At 43.2% G+C, this 13903-nt stretch overlaps 1 protein-coding gene across 1 annotated transcript in view; it reads right to left on the bottom strand.

Annotated features, from left to right (window-relative positions):
• KPNA6 (karyopherin subunit alpha 6) overlaps positions 1 to 13577 on the bottom strand; it is a 52274-nt gene extending 38697 nt beyond the window's left edge. The window contains exon 1 of the mRNA XM_021684182.1: positions 13508 to 13577. Within this exon, the coding sequence (XP_021539857.1) occupies positions 13508 to 13511 (4 nt within the window). The 5' untranslated portion in view covers positions 13512 to 13577. The remainder of the gene's footprint in view (positions 1 to 13507) is intronic.
• Positions 13578 to 13903: the final 326 nt, after the last annotated feature.

Below are 13903 nucleotides of genomic sequence, written 5' to 3'. Positions count from 1 at the left end.
CAATCATTTGAAGGCTGTTTGCCACTTCAAAGGAAAAGCAAAAACAACCACTTGAGTCAATCCTCCTTGTTTTAGAAGTGCCCCACGTGCATGTGTTTGTGTGGAAGGGAGTCACCGGTGGTGGCGGCAGCTACACTGATGATACCAAGTTGAGGGAAATATGATGAGCTGAGATAAATGTCATTTAAGTATGGTGCAGGGCTTGAAAATGTTTTTAAAAAGTTCAACATTATGGGGGTGCCTGGGTGGCTCAGTTAAGCATCTGACTCTTGATTTCAGCTCAGGTCATGATCTCGGGTTGTGAGATTGGGCCTGGCGTTGGGCTCCAGGTTCAGTGGGGAGTCGGCTACTCTCCCTCTGCCCCTCCCCCTGCTCATACTCTCTAATAAATAAAATCTTCAAAAATAAAATAAAATAGGGGTGCCTGGGTGGCTCAGTTGTTAAGCGTCTGCCTTTGGCTCAGGTCATGATCCCAGGGTTTTGGGATCGAGCCCCGCATCAGGCTCCTTGCTCGGCAGGAAGCCTGCTTCTCCCTCTCCCACTCCCCCTGCTTGCGTTCCTGCTCTCGCTCTCTCTGTCAAATAAATAAAAAAAATCTTAAAAAAATAAAAATTAATTAAAAAATCTTTTTAAAAAGTTCAACATTATGTAAATGGACAAGGGTTCATCAAGGGTTTGTATTAGAAAGAAATAGGTAGGCTGAGAGAAGGCAGCTGTGCTAGATGGATCACCAAAAGGCATGCTAGAAACTGTGTGGTACTGGTGAAAGGAGCTACAAGGCTAGACAATCTGATTTCCGGCCTTGCTATTTAATAAATATACAAACTTGGGTGTCATTTAACTGTATCTTGATTTTCCTACCCTTACCCTGTCTCATACCACAGAGTTATAATGAAGATAAATGAGAATATACACAAAACTACTTTAGGATTAGGTTTGGTAATAGCTTTTCAAACTTCTGGAATTTCTCCCCTAGCTTCATGACCAGGAAATACTGCAAACAAGAAAACAGTATATCAAACACGTACAACAGCATGAAGCTCTCAGGGTATTATCTGCCAGCCTGTCAGAAATGCTAGTCACAAAGACAATGGGAGAGGCTCTTCTATGGGACAACTGGGTCAGTCCACAATGGGGCCATAATAAGGCTACTCCTATTGTGGCCGATCCTCACAGGACTGGGCTGAGCAGTGATCCCTCTAGGAAACAAAGCTGAATCTATGAACTAGGTGATTTGGCTAAAAGACCACGTGGAAAAACTGTATCTGCATACACAACTACGTATTCAAAGCTCAAGGTCTAAGTGAAGTATGGCACACCGAGGTACTGAATCAATCAGATGTTGATAGTCCCAGAGACTAGTTCTCTAATGCTAATTCTCCCACAGATTTACTAGTCCTTTAGGCCTTTGAGTCTATATGTAAGTGCAATGGTCAGACCTAGGGGTGGGAAGTAAGGGGTAGTGAGAAACACAGGACAGTACTAGGATAGCTATAGTCCAAACTCCAATTTCTCCAAAAGAAAATTTCCAACTATCCTTTGTAGACTGTGCAGAATCTGGAAGCTCTCACCTTCTTAGGGACAACCCACTGCCACTGCCACCAGGTGCTACAAGGAACTAAGATGAATTAAAGTAGGGAAATCGGGATGCCTGAGTGGCTCAGTTGGTTAAGCATCTGCCTTTGGCTCAGGTCATGATCCCAGGGTCCTGGGATCGAGTCCCCCATTGGGCTCCCTGCTCAGCGGGGAGTCTGCTTCTCCCTGCTGTGCTCTCTCTGACAAATAAATAAAATCTTTAAAGAAAAATTAAAAAAATAAAGTAGAGGAGGAGCTCAATTTCCACTGAAACCAGCCCCAAAATATTCACTGAATATCTTCCAAGCACTCACACTTTTCAAGGAATCAAGAAAATAGGAGCACCTGACTGGTTCAGTCGGTAAAAGTGTGTAACTCTTGATCTTGGGGTTGTAAGTTCGAACGTCACATTACGTGTAGAGATTACTTAAAATAAAATCTTGGGGCGCCTGGGTGGCTCAGTCGGTTAAGTGTCTGCCTTTGACTTGGGTCATGATCCCAGGGTCAAGCCCCACATCGGGCTCTAGCTCCAAACTGGGCTCCCTGCTCAGCGGGGAGCCTGCTTCTCCCTCTCCCTCTGCTGCTCCCCCGGCTTGTGCTGTCAAATAAATAAAATTTTATCAGACTGATGAATCACTGAACTCTGCCTCTGAAACCAATAATACATTATGTTAATTAATTGAATTTGAAATAAATAAAATCTTAAAATACATATGTATGTATGTATATATATATATTTTCCAAATAATCATCTCCAAACTGACTCAAATAGACAAGTGATTTATTATTCATTTAAAAAAACGTGTGTGCCAGGCACTGTGTAAAGGTTTCTGCCTTTAGGAAGTTTTACAACTTGGGGCGCCTGGGTGGCTCAGTTGTTAAGCGTCTGCCTTCGACTCAGGTCGTGATCCCAGGGTCCTTGGATCGAGCCCCGCATCGGGCTCCCTGCTCCGCGGGAAGCCTGCTTCTCCCCCTCCCACTCTCCCTGCTTGTGTTCCCTCTCTTGCTGTGTCTCTCTGTCAAATAAATAAAATCTTTAAAAAAAAAAAAAAAAAGGAAGTTTTACAACTTACTTTACTCTCATAGCATCAAGAATATAATAGACAGTGAATCTAAATGTTCAATGAGTTCAGAAGGTGGGAGTGAGAACTATCTGCCCTAAGTACAAGCTCTACAGGGGTCTTTAGAGGCTAGATGGTTAATATTTCTTTTTTTTTTTTTAAGATTTTATCTATTTATTTGGGAGAGAGCACACTAGAGAGAGAAAGAGCAAGAGTGGGCAAGTACGAGGGGGGGGGGGGGGGAGCAGTTTCCCGCAGGGCAAGGAGCCCAGGACCCTGAGATCATGACCTGAGCCGAAGGCAGACCATTAACCAACTGAGCCACCTAGGTGCCCCACTAGATGGTTAATATTTCTGAAGATAATAGGGGTGGGGAGGGAGAACAGTTCACCAGGAGCAAAGATTAGGAGATTAGAAAGCCCAAGGTTGGTTTGAGGAACAATAACAGTTTGGTTAGGTATAAAAACAAAGGTCTACAGCAAAACGTCCCTGAGATATACAAAAGAACAGCCGGCCAGTTGGCCTCTATTCTGCAGCACTACGCTGCTCCATCCCTAGTTCGTAACAAGGAGGGTTCTACATTGTCAGTGTCTGTAGGTTGAATTACAGAAATCTCTCTGATTAGCTCTGTTTTAACCTTTAGTAATCTGAGAAAGGGCTTTTCCAAGAGCCCTTCTGACAAATTAAAAGCAGAGATTTCTCTAACCCGTATATATTAATCCAAAAAGAAGGAGCCAATTTTGGGAGGCAGTCTTCTGAGGTCCCATATACAAAGGGCCCAAGACAATATGGGGGAGGAGCACCAGACTGAGAGGCCACACAAAGGGAATCCTTTCTGCCCTAAGAAGGCATGCTGTGGACAGACATCCAGTGTTGCCCCCTTAAGCCCTATCAACTCCTTCCAAAATGATGTAGTGAGAAAGAGCACCAATTTGGAAGGCAGGTAGATTGGGCTCCCATCCCAATGGCAGAACCACTACCTTTGAGTCCCTACATCCATTATCTATAAAATGAGCATAATAGACTTCATAGTCCTGTAGGACTGATGAAGTAATATGATGGTGTCTAGGGCCTCGGTGCTGAATCAATGATACTTTCTTTTTCTTCTCAGCTCCTACTCTGAAAGGTCTCAATTCCCCGTGAGGGCAATTTCTAGGAAGTTAGGGTCAAAGAGGACAGCTATATTTTCTTGCTCTCTATAACAGGTGGTTTTTCCTTTTCTCCTAACACTGTAGCTCCTTTCTCTTGATCCTTACCCTTCTAGTCCATCTTCACTCCCTCCAAAGCTAGGCTGTAAGAACCAATGAGCCAGCATTTTAAAAAGGCCTATTCTTGGGGTGCCTGGGTGGCTCAGTCAGTTGAGCATCCAATTATTGGTTTCTGCTCAGGTAGTGATCTCATGGGTCGTGAGATCAGGCCCTGTGTTGGCTCCCCGCTCAGCGGGGAGTCTGCTTGAAGAATCTCTCCCTCTGCCACTCCCCCCAGTCTCTCTCAGATAAATAAATCTTTAAAAAAGGGGGGGGGGATGATTATTCTCTACCATTTACGTCACTCCAAAGCAATTCCAATCATGTCTCATTAGACAATTATTGCCTCTTTGGAAGATGGTGATAACTTTCAAATCTACACCTGCAGTCCACACTTAATACCCAAGGGGTTCCTTCCACCCATATCCCAGAAACATCTCTTTTTTTTTTTTAAAGTAGGCTCCCTACCCAGCGTGGAGCCCAACGCAGGACTTGAACTCAAGACCTGAGCTGAGATCAAAGTCAGACACCTAACTGACAGAAACATCTTTTTAAAAAGCATGTTAAGGGCGCCTGGGTGGCTCAGTCGTTAAGCATCTGCCTTCGGCTCGGGTCATGATCCCAGGGTCCTGGGATCGCGCCCCGCATCGGGCTCCCTGCTCCGCGGGAAGCCTGCTTCTCCCTCTCCCACTCCCCCTGCTTGTGTTCCCTCTCTCGCTGTGTCTCTCTCTGCCAAATAAATAAATAAAATCTAAAAAAAGAAATAAAAAAACAAAAAAATAAAAAGCATGTTAAAATTTTTTTAAGTTGTCACCTTTTCCATAAACCTGCTCCTTATACATTTCTTTTAATTCACAATCCACAAGCCCTAATTTGAAATGCCGAAATCAAAAGAGCTCTGAAAATAAGATATTTAGTAAATACAGCTTCAAAACACATTCAGCAAAACTCGAACAAAACATGAGACTACAGCCTTTATTTATCCCACTTAATGGTTTGCTACAAAATATTAGTAATACTTGACTATATAGGACTCTACCCCAGATTCTGTTGGAGGTGCTATCCAACTCTTATACACTATAAGGCCTTTCTAAAATCTAAACGATTAAAATTCTGAAATATCTGGCATAAATGGTTTCTTTTAAAAGGCATGCATTCTCAATGGGGGAAATACTGCACCCAAAAGGGTAAAATTGGTTCATGGGGAGTGGGGGGACTTACATATTACAATGGTATGTGGTGCTCCAAAGCTCAACATTATCAATAAAGTCTTATTTCTCAGTATTTAATTTCTCTCAATGGATTTTCTTGAATATCACATGAGCAGTACTGACACTGATTTCATGGAAAGCAGACAACAGGTATGCAAGATCCGTACTCAAAGTTATGGTGAACAGAGGGCCACAACTGGGGGACTTCCTCTTGACTGACCACTAGATCTCAAAGTCATACAAGAAATGGCCTGTGCATACCTGTTATGCCTTCTGGATGTTATTTATGCTTTATACTCGGTGCTTTTGTGTGTGACACGGGTTTTCTGGAAATTAAGTTTATATTTTATTATTTAATTCTACAAACTAAAATTTGTCATGATTAGTTATGCCAAGTATTGAAAAGAAAAATGTCAACAATATCTAAAAGAATATCTGAAAGCTAGTTAAGTTGTAAGTTTTTTCATATCAAGCTGTTTAAAAGTTCACTAAAAATAACTTTAAGTGATTTTTTCCTATTATTGGAAAATGAACAGCTTTGAATGATTTATTACATTAGTTATTTATAAATGCTAATTTGCATGTGCAATTTGATACATTAGCATTCACGTAAGTAAATTACTTTAAAAGTTACTCAGCAAATACAGCTATAAAACTTAAATGCAAACAGCTTTTAATTTTAACTTTTAACCTAAAATTTTTGTTTCATCATTCTTAACCTTACATTGAATAAAAAGCAAGCGTTATGTCTACTCTCTTTATGTATAAAGCATAGACATACTACCATACATAAAAAGAGTACATCTGTGTGTTAAAACTTCATGGGAGGGATGCATCAGGGAAAAAAAAAAAAAAAGTCTAAAAGGGCTCCTTAGGAGGGGAAAGAAAGGTTGAGAAAATACTGATAACAAGGAATTAGGGGTCTGTACCAACATCTCAGCTTTTCAAGCCAGAAACTTGAGAGTTACTCTCGACAACTTTCCCCTTATCCCCACATCCAATCAATAAGAAATGCCAGTTTTGGGGCGCTTGGGTGGCTCAGTCGTTAATCGTCTGCCTTCGGCTCAGGTCATGATCCCAGGGTCATGGGATCGAGCCCCACATCGGGCTCCCTGCTCAGCGGGAAGCCTGCTTCTCCCTCTCCCACTCCTCCTGCTTGTGTTTCCTCTCTCGCTGTCTATCTGTCAGATAAATAAATAAAATTATTAAAAAAAAACTTAAAAAAAAAAAAAAAGAAATGCCAGTTTTATTTCCCAATTATTTTTGCACTCTTTTCTCCATTCCTACTGCCAACTGCCCTAACTCAGGTCTTCAGGATTTCTTGTGTAGACTTTATAAGAGCCTCATTAACCTCTTCTTTCTCCATATAATACAAACTTCTTGAAACAGTTTGCCTCTCCTCGCTCATTCCTTAGCCCGCTCCAATTTGCTTGCATGCCATCAAAACTGTTTTTGTAAAAGCAACTGATCAGGTGCATGACGTTAAATTCAACCAATCTTTTTAGTCCATGTTTTGCTGGTCCTCTTAGCAGCACTCAACCCTGACAACCATTTCCTTCTTGAAATACTCTTTTTCCTTGGTTTTTGAGACATCAATCACTGTTTTCTTCTTCCAATTCTGGCTGCTGATCCCCATCTTGCGTATTAAGGCTGATGCACGTTGGGGTTCTCTTTTCAGCCCATCTCCCATGATACATCAGTGATTCCATGATTTTAGTTACCATATATAGATAAACAGATGATCAAACATCTATCTCCATCCCCAGACCTCACTCTTGGAGCTTCAGACTTCTATAATCCAATTGCTTTTTGGACATTTTCCCCTAGAGGTCAGACAGACACCTCAAAATGTCAAAATTTAAACTCATCCCAGTTAACAGCATCACTATCCACTCTGCTGCTGAAGGCAAGAGGTCTAGGAGTCATGCTTTTAATTCTCCCACCCGCCCCATCAGCCTCCCGGTGAAATTAATAACCAAGTCCTGCTAATTCAAATTCCTAACTCTCTTATTCCCTACTATTACCACCTCAATTGCCATCATCATCTCTTGCCAGGACTACTGCACTACTTAAGAACCAACCACTTTGGGGCACCTGGGCAGCTCAGTTGTTAAGCGTCTGCCTTCGGCTCAGGTCATGATCCCAGGGTCCTGGGATCGAGCCCCGTGTAAGGCTCCCTGCTCCGCGGGGAAGCCTGCTTCTCCCTCTCCCACTCCCCCAGCTTGTGTTCCCTCTCTCGGTGTGTCTCTCTCTCTGTCCAAATAAATAAATAAAATCTTTAAAAAAAAAAAACCAACCACTTAACCTCCTGGTTGGAATCCTATTGCAGCCTAATTCATCCTCCTACAGCTGTCCAAGTCATATAAATAAATAAATTTGATCATATCACTTCTAAGATTAAAATGGCATTTCACTATCATCAGGATAAAGTCCAAATATCATTCCCCCCATGCTACCAATCCCTTTAGTCTACCAATCTTCTGCTTCTGAAATAATCATTCCCACCCTGCCACTGACAATTCTTTTCCCTAGGTCAGATCTCACTTAGCTTTTATAAAATACATAGAATATTATTTTCTAATATTTTACAAGACAGGCAGGTCTTGGGCTATATTTGGCTTCAAATATCCAAATATTTGGTTAGCTTAAGGTTTTTAGAATTTTTAAGTTGGCTCCATGCCCAGCATAGAGCCCAATACAGGGCCTTAACTCAGGACGATGAGATTGAGACCTGAGCTGAGATGGAGTCAGAGGCTTAATCTATTGAGCCACTAAGGTGCCCCCAAGGTTTTTAGATTTTAAGAGTTAACTTGTAATATTTATAAGTGTTTAATCCAATAATATCATGAAAATCTGGATTTCCAACTTCAAGGGGAGAGGGACTGTGGAAAGGAATGGGAAATCAGGCAATGCTAGACCTCCAGTCCCCCATGGAAACAATTGGCTAGAGCTGCATAGAACACATCGAACTCTGCAGCTGGCCTGCCAGTCTCCATGTGGTTGATTACACATTAGAATTTAAACTCTGAAATTTCACCAGAAAGAGATTTTTGTCTGTTTTGTTCACCACTGTATTTCCAGGGCCTAGAGCAGAATAGTCCCTGCACATACTAGGTATTCAATAAACATTTGCTAAAATTGATGAATAAATAACCATTGCCTGCCTGGCACCTAAAAGTATATTTCTGACAAATTTTCATAATATGTTACTGCCTTCCCCTCAAAGACAAACTATTTAATCTATTAATCTATTTTTAGCATAGGGCCTGAAACACAGTAAGTCCTTTATTTATTCACTAAGTGACTAAAAGCAATTACTGTTAAGTATTTACTACTTGATAATAAACACCATGCTAAAATGGTTTACACGCATTTGCTCACTGAACCCTCTTAACACTCCTTTGAGGTAGATATTATCCCTATTTTTTTTTTTTAAAGATTTTATTTATATATTTGACAGAGAGAGAGAGAGAGACAGCAAGAGAGGGAACACAAGCAAGGGCAGTGGGAGAGGGAGAAGCAGGCTTCCCGCGGAGCAGGGAGCCTGATGCGGAGCTCGATCCCAAGACCCTGGGGTCATGACCTGAGCCGAAGGCAGACACTTAACGAATGAGCCACCCAGGCGCCCCGATATTATCCCTATTTTAGAGATGAGAACTATAAGGCTGTGGAGATTAAGTTACTGGTTGAAGAACGAATTATATTAGATTTTTTTTTTAAGATTTTATTTATTTGAGAGAGAGTGAGAGAACATGAGAGGGGGGAGGGTCAGAGGGAGAGGCAGACTACCTGCTCAGTGGGGAACCCGACGTGGAACGAGCTTGATCCTGGGACTCGGGGATCGTGACCTGAGCGGAAGGCAGACCATTAACCTACTGAGCCACCCAGGTGCCCCTGTATTACAGATTAAGTAACTGTTAACACGAGAAAGAATATAAAATGGGCTATATGAAAGGCAAGAACAAAGTGCTACAGAATTCAGAGAGCTCACTTCTAGTTTGGAAGGCATAAAGTATCTGAGAGTTCATGAAGGAGGTAGCATTTAAATCAGACCTTGAAAATCAGGCAAGATTTCCATAGAAAAAGATGGGTGGGGAAGGGACTGTAAGTAATCGCCAGTAATGCTAACATACAAAGGAGGTAGTCTGAGTGGAATGCAGGATATGTACATGAATCTCTAAATACAGTAAGATTAGTAAAATCATTAGGAAGGCCTTGAATACCATACTGTATGGGTTATGATTTCATCCTGTAGATAGTAAATCCCTGAAGTTTCCTAAACTAAGGAGTAGAGTGGTAAGATCAAATGGGTGTTTTAGCAACACTGCTACAGCAAGAATTACAGCAGTGGTACAGGAAGCTATAGAAGAGATCTGGAGGACTTCTAAAATACCTTTACAATTTATATTTTTTGGTATCTAGTACTTCACTGAATCTTCATTAATATTAATAAACAGTGTTACCCATATTTTCACTTTTTTAAGATTTATTTATCATTTGAGAGAAATCATGAGCACCGGCGTGCAGGGCGGTATGGCAGAGGGAGAAGTCTTAAGCTCAGCGTGAAGCCTGATGTGGGGCTTGATCCGACGACCTCAAGATCATGACCTGAGCTGAAATCAAGAGTCAGACGTCCAACCAACTGTGCCACCCAGGCACCCCTACCCACATTTTCACTTTGAGGAGCCTGAGATTCGGTAAGGTTAAAGAGCACAGAATTAATACTCTTTGTAGGTCTCTGCTGTGAGAAAAACCTACACAAAGCAATTTAGAAGTAACATGATCACAGTCTTCAACAATTGCCAATATAGAAAGGGAAGAAAAGAGTGAGGAACCAAAGATGGATAGATGCCCCAGTGCCTGGGCCAATGGTTCTACCATTTACAGAAATGAAGGAAAAGTTGGCCAGGAAAGGGGAGTAAGTTTGATGCTTGTGGGACACTTACGTGGTGACTGACAATTAGGTGCCTACTCTGCAAGTAGCTGTTATACACGGGTAGGTGGGCAACCCGGATTGGAGGGGAAATAGGAGATGGGCTAAGTTACTTCTGGACCAGGAAGTGTTCTCAGTTAGAAAGGTTTTGTTACTTGCAGCCAAAAACCAAACTAGAAGCGGCCTTAAGTATCCTAGTTAAATCAAGAGATAAGACAGTTCCAAAGTTGCCTAATTCAGTGGCTCAAAAACATCAAGAAAATATCAGATTCTTCCCATCTTCTCTACTCTCACCCTTAGAGCTGACTGCTCTTACTTAAAAATTCTGCCTCACGACCCCAGCATTACTAATGCCAATTTTAGAGTCAGAAAAGGGCTCTTTCCTTTCCAGAGGCAGAACACAGCCCTTAATAGCCCATTATGTTGGTTAGAACCATACTACCTGAGTAAGTGGTTCTATTGACTAGCTCTGACCTTTCACAAGTTACTGAACTTCTCTATGCTTCAGTTTCCTCAACTACAACATGAGAATCTGAGAAGTAAAGGAGTTAATATTATAGTACTTAGTGCCTAGCACATAGCAAGTTCTATTTAAATGCTGGCTATTATTACAGCTTGTCCATCTCTCTCTTTTCTTTTTTTTGAGGCTCTCATACTTTGGTGATACCCAAGTTAAAATAGAAGAAGCTGGCAAAAAAATAATAAAATAAATAATAAAATAAAACCTGGCAAATCTCTTTGAAATAAGGAAGTCTTTGCCAGAAGTCCCCCAGGCTTCCCTTCCTGTCTAATTAGCCAGAGCTGCATCACATACCCAAGCCTAAATCAATCACTGCCTAGGGAGATAGAATTACAATGACTGGTTAATAGTTTATTTAATCAAGTCCTATCCTTGGGGCTGGGTTAGCAAGATGGCAGGAACGGGTGATAAAACAACCAGTGTCTGCCAAAGCTTAGTTTTTAAGAGACTGTGGTCTCTGCTAGGGAGGGTCAGAATAAGTAACTTCTAGAGCTGCAAGCATCACCCCCACAGGCTTCTAATGGCAGTGAAATCACTACAAAAGTCTGTTAAAGCTAATGAACTTTGGCACAGGACAAACAGTATAGGATATAGTAGGGCTTGAGTAGAGCACACCTGAGAGGCAGTGAAATACAGCAGGTTCTAGATTCATAGGGGTGTGGTGAGGGCTATGTTAGTATCCCCAGAACACAAAGGGCCTAGACCACCAGCCTTGGATGAGTGACCTAATCTTCACAAAGCCTCAGTTTACTCATTTATGAATGGGGATAACCCAAACTACCTTGGATTCCATGTTAGGATTTTATGTATCCTTAGTTTCACTCACACCGTATGTATAAGGATCAACCAAAAAACATGAACACCAATAGCTGGACATTCAGAAAGACCAAGTGGGACAGGGAAGAGGTACCTAAAATGGAGTTGGAGAGAAAAAGGGAGGCCAACTAACTCTAGACTAATAATCCCCTTCAGGACCCTGCTCAGGCTTTTTTGCTCCATATAATAAGAACTTTCATTTCAAAGTCTGCCAGAAAAGGACTAATTTTACTTCACACCTTAACTCTTCTAAAAAGTTTGTGTACAGCAAAATGGGTAAGGATCTCACTTCTGGCTCTGCTACTTACTAGCTGTGTTATCTTCTCTGAGGGAGTTTCCCAATCTATAAACTTATTTCACTGAGCATAATAAACTTAACATTAGCTCCTTCCCTTTGAGACACCAGTGTTTCTAAAATTGAAAGCCAATAGAAAATCTATAACATAAAAGTCCCCTAAATTTTCCATTGATACATAAAGCTGCAGTTAACAAAGATAAGCCCATCAGGCTTGACAGTAGATTCTGGAAACCGGAATGCTTAAGGGAAAGGAATGCTATTGAAGGTAGAAAAGAATCTGTTCTGATGCCTATGGAGCCTTTACTAGGCTCTGAACACTGTTATCTTAGTCCTCAAAACATCTTGATAACACTCCCTTTCCCCTCCTTCTAGAGATGTGGAAAAGGAAGAATCGGAAAGGAAAATAACATTTATTGTGCACTGTGCTAGATGCTTTCTACTGCCTTCGATACTTACATGATTTCTCTGGATGAGAAAGCCAGAAAGTGGCAGGCAGGATTATAATACCAGATCTGATTCTAAAGTTATTGCCTTGCAACTCAAGGAAATAATTTATGGTTCCTCAGGATCAGGGTTCTTACAAAACTCAAACCCAGAATCTCATTTAGCTCTCCCTCCACACACAATAGTTGGGGTGAGCAATTCACTTTGGAGTTTTTCAGTTTCATTCAGACTAAAGATTTCAAAGCGGGCCCACTAGCACAAAAAAACCACCTTTACAACTTTGCCTAGGGTTAAAGCTTTCTTCCCCCCTTTCCCGCCCAACCACTAGGTGGCCAAGCCATAAAGAACTGCAGCTATACACTAGGGCTCTGAAGGGATCACCCTGGTTTAGCCACTAACTGTGTGACCTTGGGTAAGTTACTTTACCTCTCTCTAAGTCTCAGTTTCCTTACCTGTAAATTGGGGTAACAGCTGTACCTGTCTCATTAGGTTGTGCATATTAAGTAAAACGTGACATGTAAAGCCGTCAGAACAATGCCCACGCGCAGGAAGAGCGTAACAAGATGCATAGTTTTTTAATGCTTAAGAGGAAATAGCTCTTCAGTGATGGTTCTGTCGCTAAGTCCAAAGACTTAGCCATCGGATTCTCTCTGAGCACAGGCCTTGCCAGCCAGAGTCCCTTCAGAGAGAGCAACAGGTCGCTCCTTTTCTCCTAACCAGCGCCAGGCCCACACCTGAAATCCCCAATCTACTACATATGGCCCCAAGGTCTTGGCCTGCGGTTTTCTACTACTAGGCTGTCACTCTGACTCCAACCGAACCACCCCATTTCCGCCCGTGGCTCGGGAAGTTCTGCCGGCCTTCAGCGGCCCGGGCTGCTTACGGCATGGCTGCCCCTGGTTACGGGCCTGGAGCCGGCAAGTCTGGCGTTCCCTCACCAGAGGACTCTACTCGCGACGTAGGCAGGATTTCCCTTGAGTTCAGAGGAGCCCCCGAATCCACTCAAGATGCGCGTCGGTCAAACACACGCCTGGAGAGGGCTCCCTCAACGCCGCCCTGGCCTGCCGCCGGGAGCCCGTCCCCCAGCCCCGGTCTCGGCGCAGGCCGGAGGAGCGGCCCCTTTCCAGCCCCCGGGAACGCGTGGGCTCCAGCCCTGGGCCACCACGTGGGGGCTCCAGGCGTGGCAAGGTGCTCCGGGAACCAGCCCCCGAAGACTGCTCCTGCAAGGGCCCTAGCCCGGCCCCAAACTGGCCTGAGCGGCTCCCCCGGCCTGGCTTCTCCCCTCAAACCTATTTGGAGGGGCCTCAGACATCTTCTGCAGACCGGAGACAGGCTCCCGCTAGACCCCAAGCCCCAGGACTGCCTCAGCTCGAGTCCCCAGTTGCCTGGCGTCCTTACTCACCCATCGCGGCTCCGCTCGCTCGTACTTGGCGGCGGCAGCGGCAGCGGCAGTGGCGGCGGCTTCAGCGGTAGCTTCAGCAGACAATATGGCGGATCTGCAGGACGGCAGGCCGAAATGGACAAACAATTTAACATTCAACCCGGGGAAGAAACGCGCTCTCCGCCCCACAGCCTAGTTTACAGGGAGGAGCGCATTTAAAGAGACCGCAGCTACTAAAGGCGGGGAATAGGGGTGGAATGTAAGAGCAGTGAAGAGAGACTAGGAGGGGATACTTACTAAAGAAAGTCAAGTGTGCTTAGGAATTCTCAGCTTTTTCTGCTCCTATTTCCTCTTTTATAGTGAGGTCTCCTCCCCTAGAAAATTTTTCTCCTTTCGTAGTTAAAGCCAATCATAGAC

Source organism: Neomonachus schauinslandi, chromosome 4, assembly GCF_002201575.2.
Source record: "Neomonachus schauinslandi chromosome 4, ASM220157v2, whole genome shotgun sequence".
NCBI classification, from domain to species: Eukaryota; Metazoa; Chordata; class Mammalia; order Carnivora; family Phocidae; genus Neomonachus; species Neomonachus schauinslandi.
This window is presented reverse-complemented; position numbering and strand designations above follow the sequence as displayed.